Here is an 18725-nt window from a genome sequence, read left to right as displayed (position 1 = left end):
CATGTGTTTATTTTTCAAAGATCTACTACAGCAACATATCTGCCTCTCATAAGTGGAAAGCTCATACTTAAGTATCTGCACCAACACTCTCAGCCTTAGAACCACGCATCTCCAGACTGCCTCGTGCAGATCCCCAGATTTCTGCCATGGCACGAACTGCAATATGCTCTGCTTACATAAAATGCTTAACTGCAGGTCAAACCTATCAGCACTGCATGTACCCACCTTAGGGAAATCAAGGACAATTACTGTGCTGGCACCAGAACAAAAGATTTTAATGCTGACCAATATATATACAACACTAATGGTGTACTAATTCATCTGGGGGTGGCTCCAGATGAATGGTTATTTCCAGTAATGGAAATGGCTCCATACATACTAAGGGATGTATCAGAGTGGTGTTCATACCTAGGATGAAGCAACAGCAGCATAAAATGTTCACGTGCTGTTGTCTGAAAGACTGTAACAGTTGCCTGAATACCTCAAGTCTTACCTTATTGTATTTTGTCCACGTTCACAACACTACGACAAACAAAAAGGGCAGCACATGCTAGGACATGGAACACTGAGGAAAATTTGTAGGTGTAACAACCCACCAGCCATGTGAATGCCTTGCACAGTGCTCGTTCTTGCTGTGTTATAAGTCAATGTAATCATATAAGTTAACGATGTATAATATTTCACAAACCAAGCCTCGTGCAGAAAGACTTATTTGTGCAAGCGTCACACTCTCTTGACCATGTTTTGCAAAGTAATTTCTTCTATAGAAGTAGCATCATACTGCTTTATGTTTGCCATGAATCTATTCAAAATATATCCAAGATACGAGAGTTCTTCCTTTCATTTTGCTGTAACTGTTGTTTTTATTGAAGTGCAATGGTCAGTGACAAGCAGGAACATCCCCTTCTCAACAGGAGAATGCAGGGCCAAACACTCACAAGGGAGTGTCACTCTGAGGGCATCGTTTCCTGTGGCAGAGCAGTAGAAGCATGAAAGTTGTTTCTAAAACACTTTTAGGTAAATAAACAAAAACATAGATTTATCTTCTCTTCCCTTGTGGGTGTCGTGTATGGAAATCAAAATTAGCAAGAGCTTCTGCAGAGCTAGAAGATGAACAATGTTAAATCATCAAAACACAATGTATCTAACCAACTACCTTCAGATTGAGCTGCAAAGCTTAATAAGCATTCTTCACATATAAACAACCATAAATGATAAATCCAAAATTCAGCTGCTTACTCACACACCACCACTCTCAGTCAACAATTCCAGTTTCTTTGAAGATGTTCAGATGTACTAAATTTAGGGTGCTGAGACACTGTTTCCATTTAGCATTACTCAGGAAGGCCGGGTCTCTTCAAGAGCCACTTTCCCCTCAGCTGTGTCATTCCAAAGGCAGAGTTCTGAAGTCAAGACTCAGAAAAGAGTCCAAATGGGAAGTTCTGAAGCAGTCTGCAACCACGTGAATCCACTTCTTTGAATCACAGGTCAGCAGAAGTTAATTCATGTCCTACAGCACTGTGCACAGTAAAACCTGACAATGCCAAGCATATATCCCACAAACACAGTTTTCTGCAGCTACACAAGACACTTATCTACATATAAGCTGAAAATCTTTTAGGATGCAAACATGTAAGGACAGAAAATGGTGAAGAATATGGAAGTGTCTATTTTGCATTGCTTTAACTGTGCAGTGCCCCGAGGGTGGTTCTTAATAATTTTATTCATAAATGTATTTCTGTATTTAAGATGAGAATCAAGCCCAGGAGATAAACGTATGGTTCAAACAGAACAAAGAGCTGCACACCTCACATCATCTCATATTTAGCTTTACTCAGCGCTCGCAAGCCTCACAATATGAGAAATGTACTTCCTGCTAATAGAATACACTGCCCTGTGCAGGCTAGAAAAGTAACTCCTTCACCTCGTCAGACAGAACCTGGGAATAAAAAGATGGTGCAAAGTCATAGAATCATAGAATCACCAAGGTTGGAAAAGACCTAAAAGATCATCCAGTCCAACCATTCACCTATTCCCAATAGCTCCCACTAAACCATGTCCCTCAACACAACATCCAGCAGTCACCTCATTCTTATTTCACCTACTTGAAAAGATTCAAATATCTGCTTGACTTTTACACTTTGTGCCATCCATTTGAACACAGTTTCAGTAACAGCAATGTATACGTGCATAGTAATGATCTCCTGCTTCCTTAAGCTTCCCCTCACCATGACAAAGGGCTATAAAATACATCTCTTTATCTTTGAGACATCTCCACAGCAGTAGAGATGGTTTTCTACAACAGTCTCATAAGCTATGTTGACTTCTCAATGTCACTTGCCTCATCTTTTCAGATCAGCTCCTACTAGCACACTTTCCTTCGGGTGCGTTCAGTCGCCAGCCATGAACACCTCCTTCCCAGTTAAGTTATAGAACCAAGCAAACAATGCTAATTCAGGAGAACAGCCACAGCCACTGATCCAGCTCCCTGCCCAGGCAGCTGATGCTTTTTCTCTGCACACAGGACCAGACTACACAAACAGCCCTCTGCAGAGATAAGCAGGCTCCCACTTGCCCCTGCTGCCTGGAAGCAAACCAGATTTCTCACAGCTATCCCAATGGATAAGCAGAGTCAATATAAAACAAGCATGTAATGTGCCCAATACGACAGAGCCCCCCCTGCCACTGCTAGGGAACTGGATTTCCTTTTCTAAATATCAAAGTGACAACAGTCACAAGAAAATACATGACCACTTAAAAATATCTTACTATATACATGCTTTGTATTTGCATAAATAAAATTAATGAAGAAAAAAACATCAAGACGTATTTTACCTGGACATCATAGAGAGCTACAATGTTCTCGTGCTGAAGTTCCTGTAGAAAAAAGTATTTGTATTATGGAAATAGCCTGCTCTTGTTTTAAACGTAAGATGCCAGGTAATGCTCAAAGACTTTTACATCTGATGATCGAAATCTTTAGACTGTACTCACAGCAATAGGAAGTCACACTATATATTCACAGGTCAAATACCATTTTCTTTACCAAATTCATTTTCTCTGTGTTGTTATAGAAAGTAATACAGCACTAAATCCTTCAATGACTGCTGAATTTATAGTCTAACACATTTCTTCCCTATGGGAGTAACCAACTATGTTATTTTCAAGCCAACCTCTTATTTTACAATAAAATGAAATTCAAGCCCAATAACACTGAATACAACTTGCATGTGATTATTTGAAACTGCTTAAAACAAAAGTATGTCTCCTTGCTAAGCACTTGCAGCATATGAATACACCCAACTACTATTTCTAGCATATAACATATGAACTAGAACATACATACTAGCATATAGAACAGAATGAACCTCAAGAAGCTTAGAAACAGCACAAACGTTGAAATCAGCACTGATTATTGCTGCAAAGCTATGTAAAATGAGATGTAGTGAAGTTCAGAGAATGAAAAATGACAGAAGAACACCTAAGGAGATGTTTCCATGAAACAGAATTTTAGAACTAAGTGATGTTCTGTTTTATTTTCTTCATTAGTGCCACACTGAACTTTTAAGTCAGTTAACTCAGAATGGGAAGGCTGCCCCAGGAATCACATTCAGTACACCGCTTTCAGTTCTCAAGGCATCTCTAATTGTAAATAAAAGATAAAGAATGATAGAAGACCTCAGCTATAACGTTTGTTACAGGGAAAGATGTGACACTACCCATCCTGAAGGACAAACCTTTCTGTATGTGCAATAAGTGGAGCACAGATGCTGATTGTACAGCAATCTTCCCCTTGTAATAAAAACATGCCCTCAACGTGAGGCCATTTCCAAAACTAAAGAACTTTTTTTCTTGGCCCTTTTAATTCTGGATTTTGTCTGAAGCAAATAAAAGATGCAAAAGGTAAAGCAGCAATTACAGTGATACCACTCCTGACCCAAAATGAACTGCATCAGAAGTCTCTTTTCCTTTTCAAGCAAAGCGGCTTTAAAAATCACTGCAATTAACATACCTTTAAGATTTTAATTTCTTTTCCAAGTAGGATTTGTGATTTTGACAAGTTCTTTTTGTTAATGCTCTTTATGGCTACTTCCCAATCAGTTTTCTGCAAGTAAACAAACAGAAAAGTATTATCAGCTTTCATTTTTTACTTTATCCACTAACAAGAAGCTAGCAAAGCACTCAAGAAACAGCAAGATCATCCCTACCCTACCCACCACTGATCACTCCATCACATGACATCACCAAGAACTATTTCATTCCACAGTAGTTCAGGCAGCTATTAAGATCCAGCTGCTGCCAGACTGCATTTTCATGAGTTCAAAAGCACTTATAAAAAAAAAAAAGATTACAATATAAATAATCACATCCCGTTTGTCCTTCAGTCCCCTCCCAATGACGAAGTTTCTTCTATTCTTTAAGGACTTCCCAGCTTCATCCTTCTTGATCTCCACAGCTGAAAACTACACAAGCACTTGGTTTTTGAGCAGAAATACTGCCTGCTTACTGCCTATTAACAGAATCATTAAGGTTAGAAAAGACCTCTAAGATCCACTCCAACTGTCAGGGCACCAAAATTGTGCCCTGAACCATGCTGCCATGTACCACATCTACACATCTCATGACCACCCGCAGGGACAGCGAGTTCTCCACCTCTCTGGGCAGCACATTCCAGTGCCTGACCACTCTTTCTAAGTAGAAATGTTTCCTAATATCCAACCTGAACTTATTTGTAATGCTTATTTATGTGTAAGGTATAACCATCTCTGTTAAGCTTCGAAGTTTCTCATGTTTTCTGTTCATGCTGTGTCCATAGGAGCTGCAAGCACTCTCCCAATGCTCCCAAAGGCTCCAAGTGGAGGTTTGCTTTGTGGAAGCACAGCGTTTGAGGCGCCAAGCCCAGCGTAAACTCACACAGCACCAAGAAACCACCACCTATCTATGAATATCCAGCAGGAAACCGGACCCATCTGAATTCCAGGGATCCTCAGCCCAACCCAAAGGAGACACTTTCCCATCAGATCCCTTCCTTATATAAACACGACCTCCTGACAAACAAAGGGCTCAGCCTCCCCGCAGCTGCACCTCTCTGCTCGTCCGAGGAGCGGCCCAACAGCTGAGCACACAGCCAGGCTGCCCTATCTCCTTATGAATACACATAACCGTGCTCACAGAGCAGCTCTCCGCAGGCCCGGCCCCACCGCATCCCCCAGCAGCACACCGAGGCCCGTGACTGCTCCCACAGGGTTGTGTAACCGCCCCATCGCCGTTTACCTTACGGTGGCGACCTTTGAAGACCACAGCGAAGGCTCCGTGTCCTATCAGGTCCTTCTTGCTGTACTCAAAATCCCCCACCACCTCCATCCTCCCTCGGGGGTGGGCATGAAGCCCCGGGATGGGAAGGGGAAACAAAAGGGATCGGCTTTTTCCTCCGGCAGAGGCACTACGGCCGCCTCCTCAGGGCAGCGGGCGAAGCGGTGGGAGCCCGCCCGGCTCCTGGCGGCCCCCGGACAGCGGGGCAGCTCCTCTCATCGCGCGGGGGCGGCCGCGCACCCCCGTGCCGAAGGGGCCGCTGCGGGGCGTCTCCGAGGCGAGGGGCTCCGTCTGGCATGGGGAGGGCGGAGATGAAGGGAGGGAGGCTCTCGGGGCCGCGAGGTGAGGCACGCCTGCCGTCTCAGGGCCCGCTCAGCCGCCCCGCGCCCTGCCGCCGCCCGCCCCCATCGCCCCGATCAGGGCTGCGGGTCCCCTCAGGGAGCGAGCCCGGCAGCATGCAGCGGGGCGGGGGCAGGCGCGGCTCGCGGCTCCGGGGCTGTCGCCGCCTCGCCCCCGCGGAAGGGAAGCTGCCGATCGGAGTCTCTCAGGCCGCCGTCTCCTTCTCGCGGCGCCTAGAGGCCCCGACTCCGACTGCCCGCACCTCCGCGCCGCCGCGCGCCTTTTCTAGACCGCATCGCGCAGGCTCGGGCGCTTGGCTCCTTCCGCCGACGGCAAAGAGTGCCTCACCCCGCGTAACCCGGCGGGAAGCTTTCCGCCGCCATCGCCTCACGGCTCCGGGGGATCGCGCACCTCTATCCTTACACCGGCTCCTGCGGTAGCCCGGGTGGAGGCCAAACTCGAGTTCCAACCCCCTCCCCGAGCACGGAAACGGCTTTTAATACCGCTTACGTTTTCCTTCGGCCGCTTCAGCCCCACCTGCGGCAGGATGAAGCTGAGGGGCCGGCGGGAGAGGAGCGGGGTTCTGTGAGGGAGGACAGCAGTTAGGAGCACGGCCCTGCTGCCTCGGGCCAGGCCTAACCCAGGGAGCTTAAACGGAGAGGGAACGTGCAGGAAAAATGCTAATAAACGTAAATGCTGTCAGGCAGAGATACTCCTCAGGTTGCTTGCTCCTTTTACAGCCGCAGGTTTTCCTCACAGCACTTTTAGCCTTGGGCCGCTTAGAGAAACACGTTCAAATATTAAAAACCACCACCAGCACACACCAGTCACACGGAACCTTTGACCTTCACCTCCATCTCCATGTAACTATGCTCCTTTGCTTCCATTCCTCTCTGCTTTCACTTCCTTTCCCTCTGTTGTCCTCTGTGCCACCTCAGCATCCAGCTTTCACAAGTATGAGCCGTTTCAGGCCTCCCAGATATCCCCACCTGCCCCGATCCTGCTGGCACTCTGGTCTCTATGCAATGATTAACCCTCCTGGCCACATGCAGTGCCTTGGGTTTTGCTGTGGTACATTTGGCTGCACTCGGTTACAGGCACCGCACAGTGCACTTTGTGATCCTGCAGGGTCAGAGCTCAGCATTCCCATGACATAAAGTCCATGCTCAGTGCTGCTAGATGGAAATAGTGACCGAGCAGAGTTATGCAGTTATTTCATAGAATCATAGAATGGCCTATTTTGAAAAGGACCGCAGTGATCATCTGGTTTCAACCCCCTGCTATGTGCAGGATTGCCGACCACCAGACCAGGCTGCCCAGAGCCACATCCAGCCTGGCCTTGAATGCCTCCAGGGATGGGGCATCCATTTCTCTCATTATTCTTTGTATCTGACTTTGCTTACTGTAACTCAAAACCAAGAACTATGGGAGTGGTGTCAAAATCTCCACAGTTAAAGACTTCTTTAGACGCAACGGACCTGAATAAAAAAAATATTGAGCAAAAGATACTTAAGGGAATATTGACAGCTTTATGAAGGACATTTTGAGCTCTAAATGTTATATAGAGGCATCAGAGGGATCATAAGACTCTATTTTTGCCATAGAGAAGTAAAGGGCTTTAACAAACCCTCAAGACCAAATCCCACTTTAATTTTCTGAAGTTCTCAGCAAGATTCCTTTGTGGCACTAACCTAACAAACAAATAAACAAAAAGTGAAGCTGACCAAGTAATTTCAGCTGCTCAGAACATCACTGTGGAAGGAATAAATGAGATGTAAAAATATTCCAAGTTAATCATAAATTAAGTTGTTGGTAGTAACACAAACGCTTTCTAGCATGTATTCACAATTCCCCTTTAAAACCAGTAAAAAAAACCCCCACAAGTCTCAATGTGTTAAATATCCTGACTCAGAAAATGATTTCCTTCAGAACTGGCTGTTCTCTGCCATTCACTGATTCTCACATTCAGTATCAGTTCTCCCAGTATCAGCACACGTCTTCACCTGCGTTTTTTATGAAATATTACAAAAATTTTAGAAAGACCCCTTTTGACCTGAGAAAGCCACTGTAGGAATTTCTAAGCCACCCACTCTGCATTACATTTCAAAAATGAGGCACATCTCCCTTTGATAGCAGCATGTCTGCCATCCTTTTGTCCTCATAATCAGGCTGGAGCCCTGGAGCAGGTTTGTTTTAGCACAGCAAGGACAAAACAGCGAGGAGCAGCAAGGAGGTTTGACTGGAATAACTAACTACATTGGCGTAGCATTGAGATTTGAACAGGATCTGAAGGGCTGTGAGATTTGCATACAGGTCACTCATTTGAACTGGATCTTCGATTAGTCTCTGGGAGAGTTTCTAGGTGTCAACATCTCTGGTGCTATCAGACTACAGCAAACCTATTTACAAACAGCACCTTCACTTGCTTTTGCTGCTGAAAGAGGACGTGGAGCCAACTGTAGTTGCTCACCTCTCCTAAAGGGAGCTTAATTACTGGAGATGCTGGGAGAGCAGTGCACAATAACCCGCAGGGATCGCACTGCTCCTCCCTCCCCCATGGAATACACACAGATATTCACCATTTAGCACTAACAGGCGGCAGCAGCCCTGCAGCACTCAGAGGGATGCACTGTTCTGCTCTGACAAGCCATGCAGCAGGACAATAAATTATCCGCTGCGCTCAAAAAGCATGGCCAGGCAATGGGCACCAGCACTGTGGTCAGACAGACCACAGCGATTCTTCAAAAGCACAAAGAGCTGCATGCTGAGTTTATTTCTTTAATATCGTACTGTGTGATAGCAGGAGCACAATTATACAGCCCACCAGCTTGCTGCAGCTCAGCAAGGACAACCAGCTTACAGGGTCAAGGAAAAGAAAATATTAAATAACATTGCTGGACATGCATTTGCAGCTCTTCCCTGGCTGCAATACATTGATTTGACCAAATTAGCCCCTCAGATGTGGGCTGGGACTTCACAAGTGGCAAAGATCTGGGAGGGAGATAGCACCTTCCAAGTTGCTTGCCTGAATACACAAGGGAAACGTGAGGAACTCCTGCCAGATGAAAGCACTATCCAGAAATCACTGTTCTGAGTTTCCATACCTCCTTTTACCTTTAAAAGCACTTATGATCTTTACTGTAAGCCCTTTTCTGACACACATCAAAAACAGCCATTTCTGAGAGAGAAACACTACCTGAATGGTGCCCAGGCTGTCCCAACAAGAAGCAGAGGACTGCCTTTCCTAACATATGATAAAGATGATGCTGATTTTCTTCCTGTTCAAAAGATTATTTATTTATTTTGCATCTCTCCCCAGGCAATCATTATGCACATGATGCCACATGGAAATTAAATTACTGATCTGGAACAATAATCAAGATATCAGCTGAGTCGAGGAGAACATGAACATGTAGTCGGGAGGAACCAGGAACTGAGGAGCACAACTTGCACACCAGCGTTCCTGCCTGGGTAAGCAGAACACACTGCCCTGAAAACAACTTTCAGAAGGATGTTCAAGGCCCCACTTATCTAAATCTACATCCAAGAGATAGGATCCCATTGCCCATCCTGCTCCACACAGCTCTAACCCAGGCAGCCTACTTCACTCCAGGTGCCTCGCTGTTTTCTTCTCTCCTTCCTTCCCTCCAACACACGTAGGACGTCAATCAAAACAGGTAAATCTTTCTCAGAGGACTGGCATGCTTCCCACTCCTTATCACCACTGTCCTCCTGTTGGGGATTTCAAACAATATTAACGGTGGCATAAGCTGAGCTATCACAGCTTTTAAAGGAGAAAGTGTCAGAGGGCTCTGTGGGAAGAAGCACTGTGTCAGCTAGATGTGCTTGAAACTATTCTTACAGTATCAGTGAAAAATAATGTCCTTCTGGTAAGCACATGTGGGTGGTACAATTAACAAGAAACCTGGGCAAAACTGCAGCGAAGTACAGGAAATTCAGTATGTGCCACTATCATACGGTGTTTGAAAGCTTCAGGTATTACAGTATGTTTTTTCTAAGTGTAACGAGGTGGATCTCTGAGCAGATACAAAGCAAAGAGCTCAAGCCTACATTCTAGATTTGTCCTTCAACAAAAAGTAACGTCTTCCCCATTAACAACACTGCCAACACAAACCTGCAACTGCAATTCTAAAAATTAGCTAATTAAAGCTCTAGTCATCAAAGGAGCAAGAGTGACCAAGTGCTACTTTGTGACCTGCCAGAAAGGAGCTGCCCTGAAGGGAAAGGCAGCAGCTGTTTCCCAGCACGTAAGAGAAGTCAGTAAACTGCAGAGCAAAGGCCAGGAAATCTTGCTTTCAAACAAAACTGGGAGGAGTGTTATGGGATTGCTTGGGAATGCAGCTGGAAATGGGCCAGCACTTAGAATGCATGAAGGCTGGTACTGTATAAATGATAGAAATAGGAGCAGCTGCTTAGATAGGAAAATACCGTTTGGTCTACATGTGAATTCATCACATGGTATTATTCAAAATCTACCCACTATTAGGTCAAAAAACAGTTTAGATATAGCATATTTTGGTGTAAACTTGCAGGCCCTCTCTTTTTTCAAGAGTTCTCATTTTGCTTTGGAAAAGCTTTTTGCGGTACCACTGAGGAGGTGAATTTTAGTCAGGCTCTGTTTTGTGCCAAATATCATAGAACTGGACTCTGAAAGGATGGCAGGAACTAACCTAGGTCAGGAGCATGGCCAGGGGGCAAAGCAATGGCTTTGGTTTGGAAGGGAGGACAAGGGAGCAGTCAAACACAACCAAGCCTCTCCCTGCAGGCAGAAACATCTTCCCCAAGTTGGATAAATCACCACTTCTAACACAAAACACATTGTGGATCTGTGGGGCATAGCAACCTTGTACAGCTCCTTGCAAGAGGAGGCAGAGAACAATGCTCTTTCCACAGAATGAGTAGCAGAAGGTACCACTTTCAGCAAGTCAACACAGGGGACAAAGACAGAGCTGACCTCAAAAAGAAGAGTTGTTTCCCCTATGAAACTGCATAACAGACTTCTTGGCAGTGATAGGAGCTCTGCCAGCCACAAGCATGCTCCCCTCCTTCCAAAGGGCACATTAGGTCCGGATGGGGCAGAGTTGTCAGCTACAGTTTTACATCACCCTCTGCCTTAACCTTTACCTTAGCAAGTTCTGAAGGGTTTTGTTTACACAGATGGACACAACATGGCCTTCATTTCCAGTGAGAATCTGCTAGAGGAAGCATGAGTGAAAGAACAGGTACAGAATATTGAGTTCTTCCATAAGATAGAGCCAAATGATACAACAAAAGGAACCACAACTCATGTTTTCACTCATACTAAAGATGTAGCATTTTGTTCCAGCCTTTTGCTGACCTGAACACTTGCAGAGATGTAAACAGTCATGACTGCAAAATCCTCTCTTAATTATCCAAAGCAATCCTGTCAGCAGGAATAAAGTTCTAAAATGCATTTTCTACAACTGGGAAACAAACTCCTGAGCCGCATAATCGCTGGGTATCAACCACAGTATGAGAGCTATGCAGAATGTTTTGGTCTTCACGCTAACTTGCTGCAATGAAATCTGACAGTATATTCTCTAATATATTCTCTACTCTCTATTAATCATATCCCAATTTTCACTGAATTGACTTATAAAAAGGCTCACAAACAAGCTTACAAATATATTACCGATAGTGTGAATTCCTTTCACCCATTGGGCAAATAAATACACTTGAGAAATTCCAGAGAGCCAACTCCGTGCAACATAAGTTTTGTCATTTACTGAGACAGCCCCAGCCCTGCCATCAAGCTCGTATCCAGGACAAGGGCCATACAAAACTCAACATGCTGCTCCACCTTTCCCACTCCCCTCCCCTTCTTTACTTCCTCAAATCAGAAGTGGAAGGGAAATGAGCGCCCTATTCAAAAGCACAAGCGATTCATTTTTGCATTTTCAGGAGCCATTGAGACCTGAAAACTCTATGCAGCTCTTGTAGCAGTTTGAAGCTGATGCCTGTTGCACTCAGGCCTGAACGGATGGGCAAATGAGTTAGCTGCAGTGGATGTGGAGAATCACTGTCAGATAATGCTTGGCACAGCTCACGAGTAAATGGGCCGTGTGAAAAGGCAAAACCTTACTGGAATAACGAGAAGCCCTGAGACCATGTTCTCAGCAGATCTTTGTCCCAGGCATGCAGCCGAGCACAATTCTGCACTGTAATGATGTGGTGTATTTTTCTCCTCTTCTCCCTCTCCAAAGGTCACACAAGGACAACTCTTTCTGTTCCCACTAAAAGCCTTCTTGCATGCAGGATTCTTCACATGGGAAGGAAGAGCGTGACAAGTCCCCACCCCTATGCTTTTCCTTTTCAAAGGGTGAGGCCACTACAAGGCTGAAATTTCAATAAAAAGGAGGCTGAGATGGAGGCAGATGAGATTTCCTTCTTGTAATGCTCAGAGGAAAAGGATCCTGCAAAGCACAGCTCTTACTAAGAACAGAAATTAAAATTTCCTTAAATAAATATAAGGAAAGAATCCATGAGGGATAGCAGCTGACAGGAACAATCAGACATGCCCAGGTCAGCCCCCAGCGTCCATCGCCTTGCAGATCTCCCAGGCAGATTGAGTGGATGGGCAGGCCAGCTTAGGACAGGACTGGTGGCTTCATGTCGCTGCTATCTGCGCCATCTGCAGACAGAAAGAGTTGTCAAGTCTCTGCAGCTTTGAAGAACACATGGAGTGGCTGTGAGTTCCTCTATAGAGGGACCAAAGGTTACTTACATCCGTAAACACTTATCCTTCCCTCCACTCGCTACCCTCTGTCCGTCTGGGCTCCAATCTGTTGCAAAAACCTAGCGTAAAGAGACACCCAGTTAGTCCTGCTTCCTGGAAAGAACAGCCATCCCCACTTCCAATACCACAGCTTGACTGAACACTCACCTCATCTGCATGGCCGGGAAGATCAATGGCCAGTTTCTTTGTCTCAGCATTCCAGACCTTCAGCGTGCTGTCGCTGCTCCCACTCACCAGCAAGCGGCTGTCGGCTGACCAGGCGATCTGATACACGGCTGAGACGTGTCCTCTCAGTGATGTCAGGTACCTGAGGCAGAGGTGGCACGACCAGGCAGTCAGAGGAGCAGGCACCCACGTTTGTCTCAAACCCACTCTTGTGCTGCCTTTGTGCTTTTTCATCATAGATTCATCGTTTTGTACCTGCAGTCCAGCCCTGCCATAGGATATCTAGCACGCTCCATTCCTGCACACACACAGCAGCCAATACAGAATCCACTCAGTATGTCTTAAATCCCTCCCAGATTGGTTCAGACCCTTCTAGGGGACAGGCTCTTCACTTCAGTTCCTTCACCACCAGCAGGCAATGCTGCAGCCTCACTGTACAGGTGTGTCCTTCCTCTCTCAAGCTCAACAGGAACATGTCTAGGCTTAGAAAGACCACTAAATCACTGACACAAAACCAGAGATCACAGGTACAAAGACAGAACGATGGAAGGACTGCCGCCCCATAAAGCTAACCAATACTCCATCAGGAGCTTAAAAGCTGGATTGCAGGGGCATCCAAACACCAACAGCATCACTCATAGCTACACAAATTTCCATCATCCAGAACAAGCTGTTCCCTGGCACAGGCACTGTTTAAACTGGGTCACTCTACAGTGTGCAATGTGCACATGTCTTCAGGAGAGCAGTCAAGTGGAACATCCCACCCCAATACAGCCATGCCTGCCCCAGAGAACCATCCCTGCAGTACCCTGTGCCACTTGGGTGCAGTGCTGTGGCTGGGTAAAAGCAGCGCCACATACATCCAGCAAGCAAGACCGTGCAAAACATGAGGAGGCAGACAAGGGATCTATCAAAGGCAGAGAGTGATAGCAGTAGAGCAAAGAGGCAGAATATCTTTGACATGCTGAATACACCAGGGAGCTGCTGACAGTGACAATGGGGTGCTGCTGATCTCTGCATAACCTGTGCATCACACACAGACCCAAACACCACCTTTGTAACAGAACAAAAAAAAAACTCACTTTCCTGTCCTGCCCTCCCAGAGCTTTATTGATTTGTCAAAGGAAGCACTGGCTATTATCCGGGTGTCTGGTGAGAAGAGGACTTGGTTAATCAATGCCTGGTGACCTGTCATTCTCTCCAGTGGCTTCTTATCTTCTGCTGGCCTCCAAAGAAACAGTGTGAAATCATCTGAACCTGAGACGAGCCTTTCTGGTCCCTGGCCCTGAGAAAGGGATGAAAGAACTCAAATTTTGTACAAGCCAGCTGTGGAATGTTTAGAAACACACCCAGTGTTGGGGTCAACAGCCAACTGTGCATGTTTACTGCTTCCACCAGCACCAGTGTTATAAACCACAGCAAGGATAAACTTTGTAATGGGACTTACCCTGACTTTATCATACCTCTGCTGTGCCTTGTCCTTCAGTTCTGCCACTGGAAAAGGAAAAGGGAGGAGGGTAAGAAGAGAGACTGGAAACTGTTGGAGGAAAAGCAACTTCAGCTTTCAGGAAAAGCAAGTTCAGCTCATGGCAGCACTAAGAAGAGACATCAGGTTTCCCCGTCATCTCCTCCACATTCCAACACATTCCAAGTAAGGCTGCACTTACAGGAGCCACTCATATCCTGTGGGTTAATGGTGGCTTCAGCAGGTTCAAAGGCACCAGTGCGAAGAACATAATCAGTGCTAAGGGCCATGGTGTTCACCCAATGAGCGTGGCCTTGCAAGGTGCGGCACAGGATGCCCTAGAAACAAAACCACCCCACTTAGAGAGGGAAAGGCAAGACAGACAGACAGACAACTATAAACAGGAAGAGCAGGCAAAGTTGCATCCAGCCCCCTTTGTTGGCAGGTTGTCGGGCTACCTGCCCCACTTACATCCTGGCTTCTCCACACTTTGATAGTTCTGTCCTGGGAGGAGGAATAGAGCAAGCCATCGCCGCCCCACTTCACACAAGTCACCGACTGCGTGTGGCCCGTGAGGATTTTGTCACATCTGCCCATCTGCGTGTCCCAGATGCGGATGCTGCCATCCTTGGAAGCACTGGCCAGGTAGCGGCACTCTGGGTTTCTGAGCAAAAAGAAGACAAAACGCATTCGCACAGTGCACGTATCTCCTCCACAAGATCCCCAGCATCAGCCCCAGAAGTCAATAAAAGACAACTTTCTCTTTTGGGTTAAAACCAGAGGGAGGCCAGGAAGTGGGCTACAGACAGCCAGATTCCACAGGTAGAGGAACAGCAGGCAGATGCATTCTTCCAAACCAACTGTTGGGCTGCACTCAGGAAGCACTGATCCAGTATAAACCCAGCTCCTGTGTCTTGAGTAATTGCTCTGTTATTACAGGAGGCAGCTTTAGCCCATTGACTTATGAGGGAACCACAAACTGGTACCCTTCCTGCGCAAGGAGACTTCCTTCAGCAGCACAGACCACCAGAAACAAAGCCATGTATAACATCCCCTGTCTACCCCATACTTTGTGTCTGGCAGGAGATGTGCTGGCCTGCAATCCAAGTGATGCAGAGCTGAAAAGACCATCCTCACAGTTCAGGAAGAGCAAGCTGGACACTGCTGGGAGCTGCTGGCCAGCACCCAGTGAGAACAGGGGAACAAATGGTCCCCAGTCCTTTGCACAGCATTTTTATCAACACCTTTTTAACGACTCGCTCCAAAACCAGCAACAGTTCCCACACCTCCTTGGGGCAGTGACTCCTATAATCACCGGCACTTTGGCCCCAGTAGGAAAAAGACACTCACTGCCTCCTGCTGCATCACAGCCTCAGGAGTGGGAGCTGCCAGAGCACCAGCTTTGTTTTTCCTTAGCTGGCTGCTGACAACAAACTGTCCCCAAAGCAGAAGCAAAACTGAACAGCACAGCACTATGCCAAGCAGTCAGGAGATGCAGTAACAAGTGATAGCACCACTGCATCAATGGCATGAGGGGCTGAGGAAGGACACAACCCATCCTTTTGTGCAGGAACTGAGCACAGAGTACAGCCAGCTGGAGACAGGGAAGTCAAGCCCCGGCAGGGGCATCTCCTTCATTTCCATTTCCTGATCCTCCTTCATAATCAGTTTTTGCAAATCCAATTGTTTGCTGGAATTTCCTACTGGCAAATTCAATTTACAGGACTCTGCTCTACCAGGACCCTTCTCCCCTTCCTCCCCACCCTTTTTTTTTCCCCCTTCATTGCTATAATTTCTTGGATTATTGGCTACAACTATCCCCCTCCACTCATCCCTCCCAGACAAAGCTTTAGCTGATTGGGATAAGGAGCTTGCACAGTTAATCAGCACCCATGACAAACAGATGAATCAGGATGCAGGACGTCAGAAAGAGAACGCTTTGCAAAAGCTTAGCTCAGGCTCCACGTCCACAGGCTTTCCTGCTTCCAGTGGGCAGTTTCTGTAGCACCATGAAAACATCAAGCAGTTTCCATCAACAGGTCTCACTTTTATAGGAGGGTGAGGAAATCCAAAGCACAACTCAACAGCAAGCAGCAGCTGGGACTCCAGAGCTGGATGCATTTTTCCTGCCCCACCTTGTGAGCCACTTCTTCTGAACACACTCTCTCTGCACACCAAACAGGACAAAGAGGAATGCCCTAAAGATCAAGCTCATCTTTGCCTTAAAAGTAAAGGGGAAGGAAGGAAGGCCGGGCTGGCCCCTCACTTACATGTGGAGCGGCTCCCAGCACAGACACGTGATCCATTTGGAATGGCCAGTGAGAACGCGGCCAATCTGACTGCCTGTGGCTGGGTCCCAGAGAAATATCTGCCCAAGAGAGGAAGCAAGAGGGTTGTGTCAGGCCACGCGTCACGTGAATCCCAGGGATGGTCTGGGCTCCATTTAGAAACGATAGGTATCCTCAGTCTTGTGGGGGTTTACAGAGCAGAAAGGGCGGCGAGCAGGAGAGCTGGATGCCATTGCTGATCCCAGCTGCAATCAGCTGACATCTCAAAGCACGAGACCTGGTTGCCTTCCTCTTCACTTCAGATGCTGCCGCTGCAAAAATATCTGCCCCAGCCCAAAAGCAATCCAGCTCTCCAGAAAGCCAGCCTGAGCCTTACAGCCTGTGCCAGAGAGTCGGTGAATGTTTGCAGAGCATGATGAAAGCCAGAGCGGGCTAAATGCTACTTATTATCGGATTCTGTGGGTGGGACACATGCTGGTTTTCTGGTGCTTTTTCGCTCTCTCTGTAAATGCTCATCAAAAGAGCCAAGGCATTAGTCATATGCTGCAAGAAACTTGGAGAAACAATGAAAACAGAACAAGCAGCTCCCTGGGTTAGATTAAAGCCAGAACCTGCTTGTTTCTTTGGGCTCATATCACAGCGGCCTCACAGGGCAGCTGCTCAGACACGGAGCCCAGGTCAGCAGCACTCAGCAGCTCTGCGGCCGCTGTCCTCGCTCCCAGGCTGTTCAGAAGTCAGAGCAAGCCAACGTCCTGCTGCAGATTAGCAAGTTACTGACTTGCTTTTAATTGTGCCCTCTTGCTCCTGCTTCCCAAGACATTTCTGGAAGCATGTCTAGCACACAAGTTTTGCCCAATAACTGGGGCAGGGCTCCCCCAGCATTCCTGTAAGAGGGAATTTGGCTGTGTCTGAACAGGAGTACTGTGAAACAAGCTGCTGCTGCCTGTCTGGGTCACACACAAAACCATACTGGCTTGACCAAGCGATACCCCTTCTTGCTCCAGACATCTCCCTCGTGATGGAACTGTCTGCCAAGGTCTAGATCCTGGATGCTTTCCTATACAGAGGGAAAAGTGTCTGCCACAAGACAGCAGGGCTCTTGCAGCGAGACTTCTGCAAAGGCAACAGAGTGCTGCCTGGCACAGCTGAGTCACAGGCCAGTTCAAAGACACCACATGCTACCACTGTGACGTGCCAACATGCAAAGCTTCTCCAGGACACTGGGAATCCTGCCCTGAACAACTAGACACCTGCTTGTCCCAGCTGCTAGAGAAAACAAGTCTTCATTGCTAATACCCTGGAGCCCACTTAATAGGTTGTATAGCTGTGGAGGGTCTCCTGAGCTGACCAATCCAGACCCTCTGCCAGGGTACTAACGGACCTACCTGGCTGTTTTTGCAGCCTGAGGCCAGCTTCTTGCCATCAGGTGACCAGGCGATGCTGAGCACCCAGTGCCTGTGACCTGGGAGAAAGAGCACAAGCAAGTGTGAGCAGACAGCTGCACCCACCTGTCCCCAACATCCCGGGATGCAGCAGCCACAGCAGTGGGACGAGAGCGGGGCAAACCCTTTACGTTGCTCCTGGCCAGACCTTCTTCCTCTTTTTCCTCAACTCAGTGCAAAAGAGCTGCTCCATTCCCCAGAAGGCAGTCCCAGCCCACACAGCACATGAGGCCTGTGTTCGAGTGGGATGGGGGGAAGCTGCCCTCCCAGGACACCCTGCACCCACCTTTGGCTGTGAACTGCGGCGTCTCTGTGCTGAGGTCCCAGAAGCGGACTGTTGTATCCCCAGAGCCGCTCGCCAGGTACCTGGGACAGGAGGGACAGCAGGATCAGCACGGGGCCCCGATGGCTGCTCCATGGAGACGTGTCCCACCCACAGCCGGAGCCTCGTACTTTCCCGTGGGGCTGAAGGCGACGGAGATGACGGCCTCGGTGTGTCCCTCCAGGGAGCTGGTGCAGCGTGTCACCGCCCGCACCCTGAACACGGCCTGCGGCTGGTAGATGATGTCGAGAACCTTCTCTGTCTCCACTGCTTGCCCTGCCAAGGTCTTCTCCAGCGAAACGACGATCTCGGCATCGTGGAAGAAGAAAGCCAAAGGCACCGGCTCATCCTGGAGGTGAAATTGCAGGAGAGTGGCAGGGGGCGGCTCCGGGCACCAGGAGCAAAGTTCGCCCCGGACCCGGCAGCCTCACCTGCTGCAGGAGGGCGTTGCACACCAGCTGCAGCTTATCCGGGGTGATGCTGACGGGCACGTCGAATGGGGAGCCCAGCGGCTCGCCGGCCTCATCGCGGAACTGGATCAGGAGCCGCTCCACGTCCTCTGTAGGCTCCATGCTCTGCGGGACAGCGGATTCAGGGCCGGTACGGGGTAGGA

At 47.7% G+C, this 18725-nt stretch overlaps 2 protein-coding genes across 2 annotated transcripts in view; both read right to left on the bottom strand.

The window, feature by feature from the left end:
- The window catches only part of ULK2 (unc-51 like autophagy activating kinase 2), a gene marked incomplete at both ends in the record, with an annotated part of 34168 nt that extends 28804 nt beyond the window's left edge, over positions 1–5364 (bottom strand). Inside the window, 3 exons of the mRNA XM_079544994.1 lie at positions 2836–2877; positions 4013–4105; positions 5275–5364. Of these exons, the coding sequence (XP_079401120.1) occupies positions 2836–2877; positions 4013–4105; positions 5275–5364 (225 nt within the window). The remainder of the gene's footprint in view (positions 1–2835; positions 2878–4012; positions 4106–5274) is intronic.
- Positions 5365–5457: 93 nt separating this feature from the next.
- Positions 5458–18684, bottom strand: NLE1 (notchless homolog 1; the record flags this gene model as incomplete). Its single annotated transcript, XM_079545315.1, has 13 exons — positions 5458–5604; positions 6163–6235; positions 12419–12489; positions 12578–12737; positions 13678–13880; positions 14043–14089; positions 14263–14398; positions 14532–14724; positions 16331–16428; positions 17734–17810; positions 18077–18156; positions 18244–18461; positions 18544–18684. 13 exons carry the CDS (start codon positions 18682–18684, stop codon positions 5458–5460), a joined length of 1644 nt encoding a protein of 547 aa, XP_079401441.1.
- Between the last annotated feature and the right edge of the window lie 41 nt (positions 18685–18725).

This window comes from Tetrao urogallus, assembly GCF_951394365.1.
Source record: "Tetrao urogallus genome assembly, chromosome: 20".
Taxonomy (NCBI): Eukaryota; Metazoa; Chordata; class Aves; order Galliformes; family Phasianidae; genus Tetrao; species Tetrao urogallus.
Note: the sequence above shows the minus strand (reverse complement) of the source record. Positions and strands in the feature narration are given on the sequence as shown.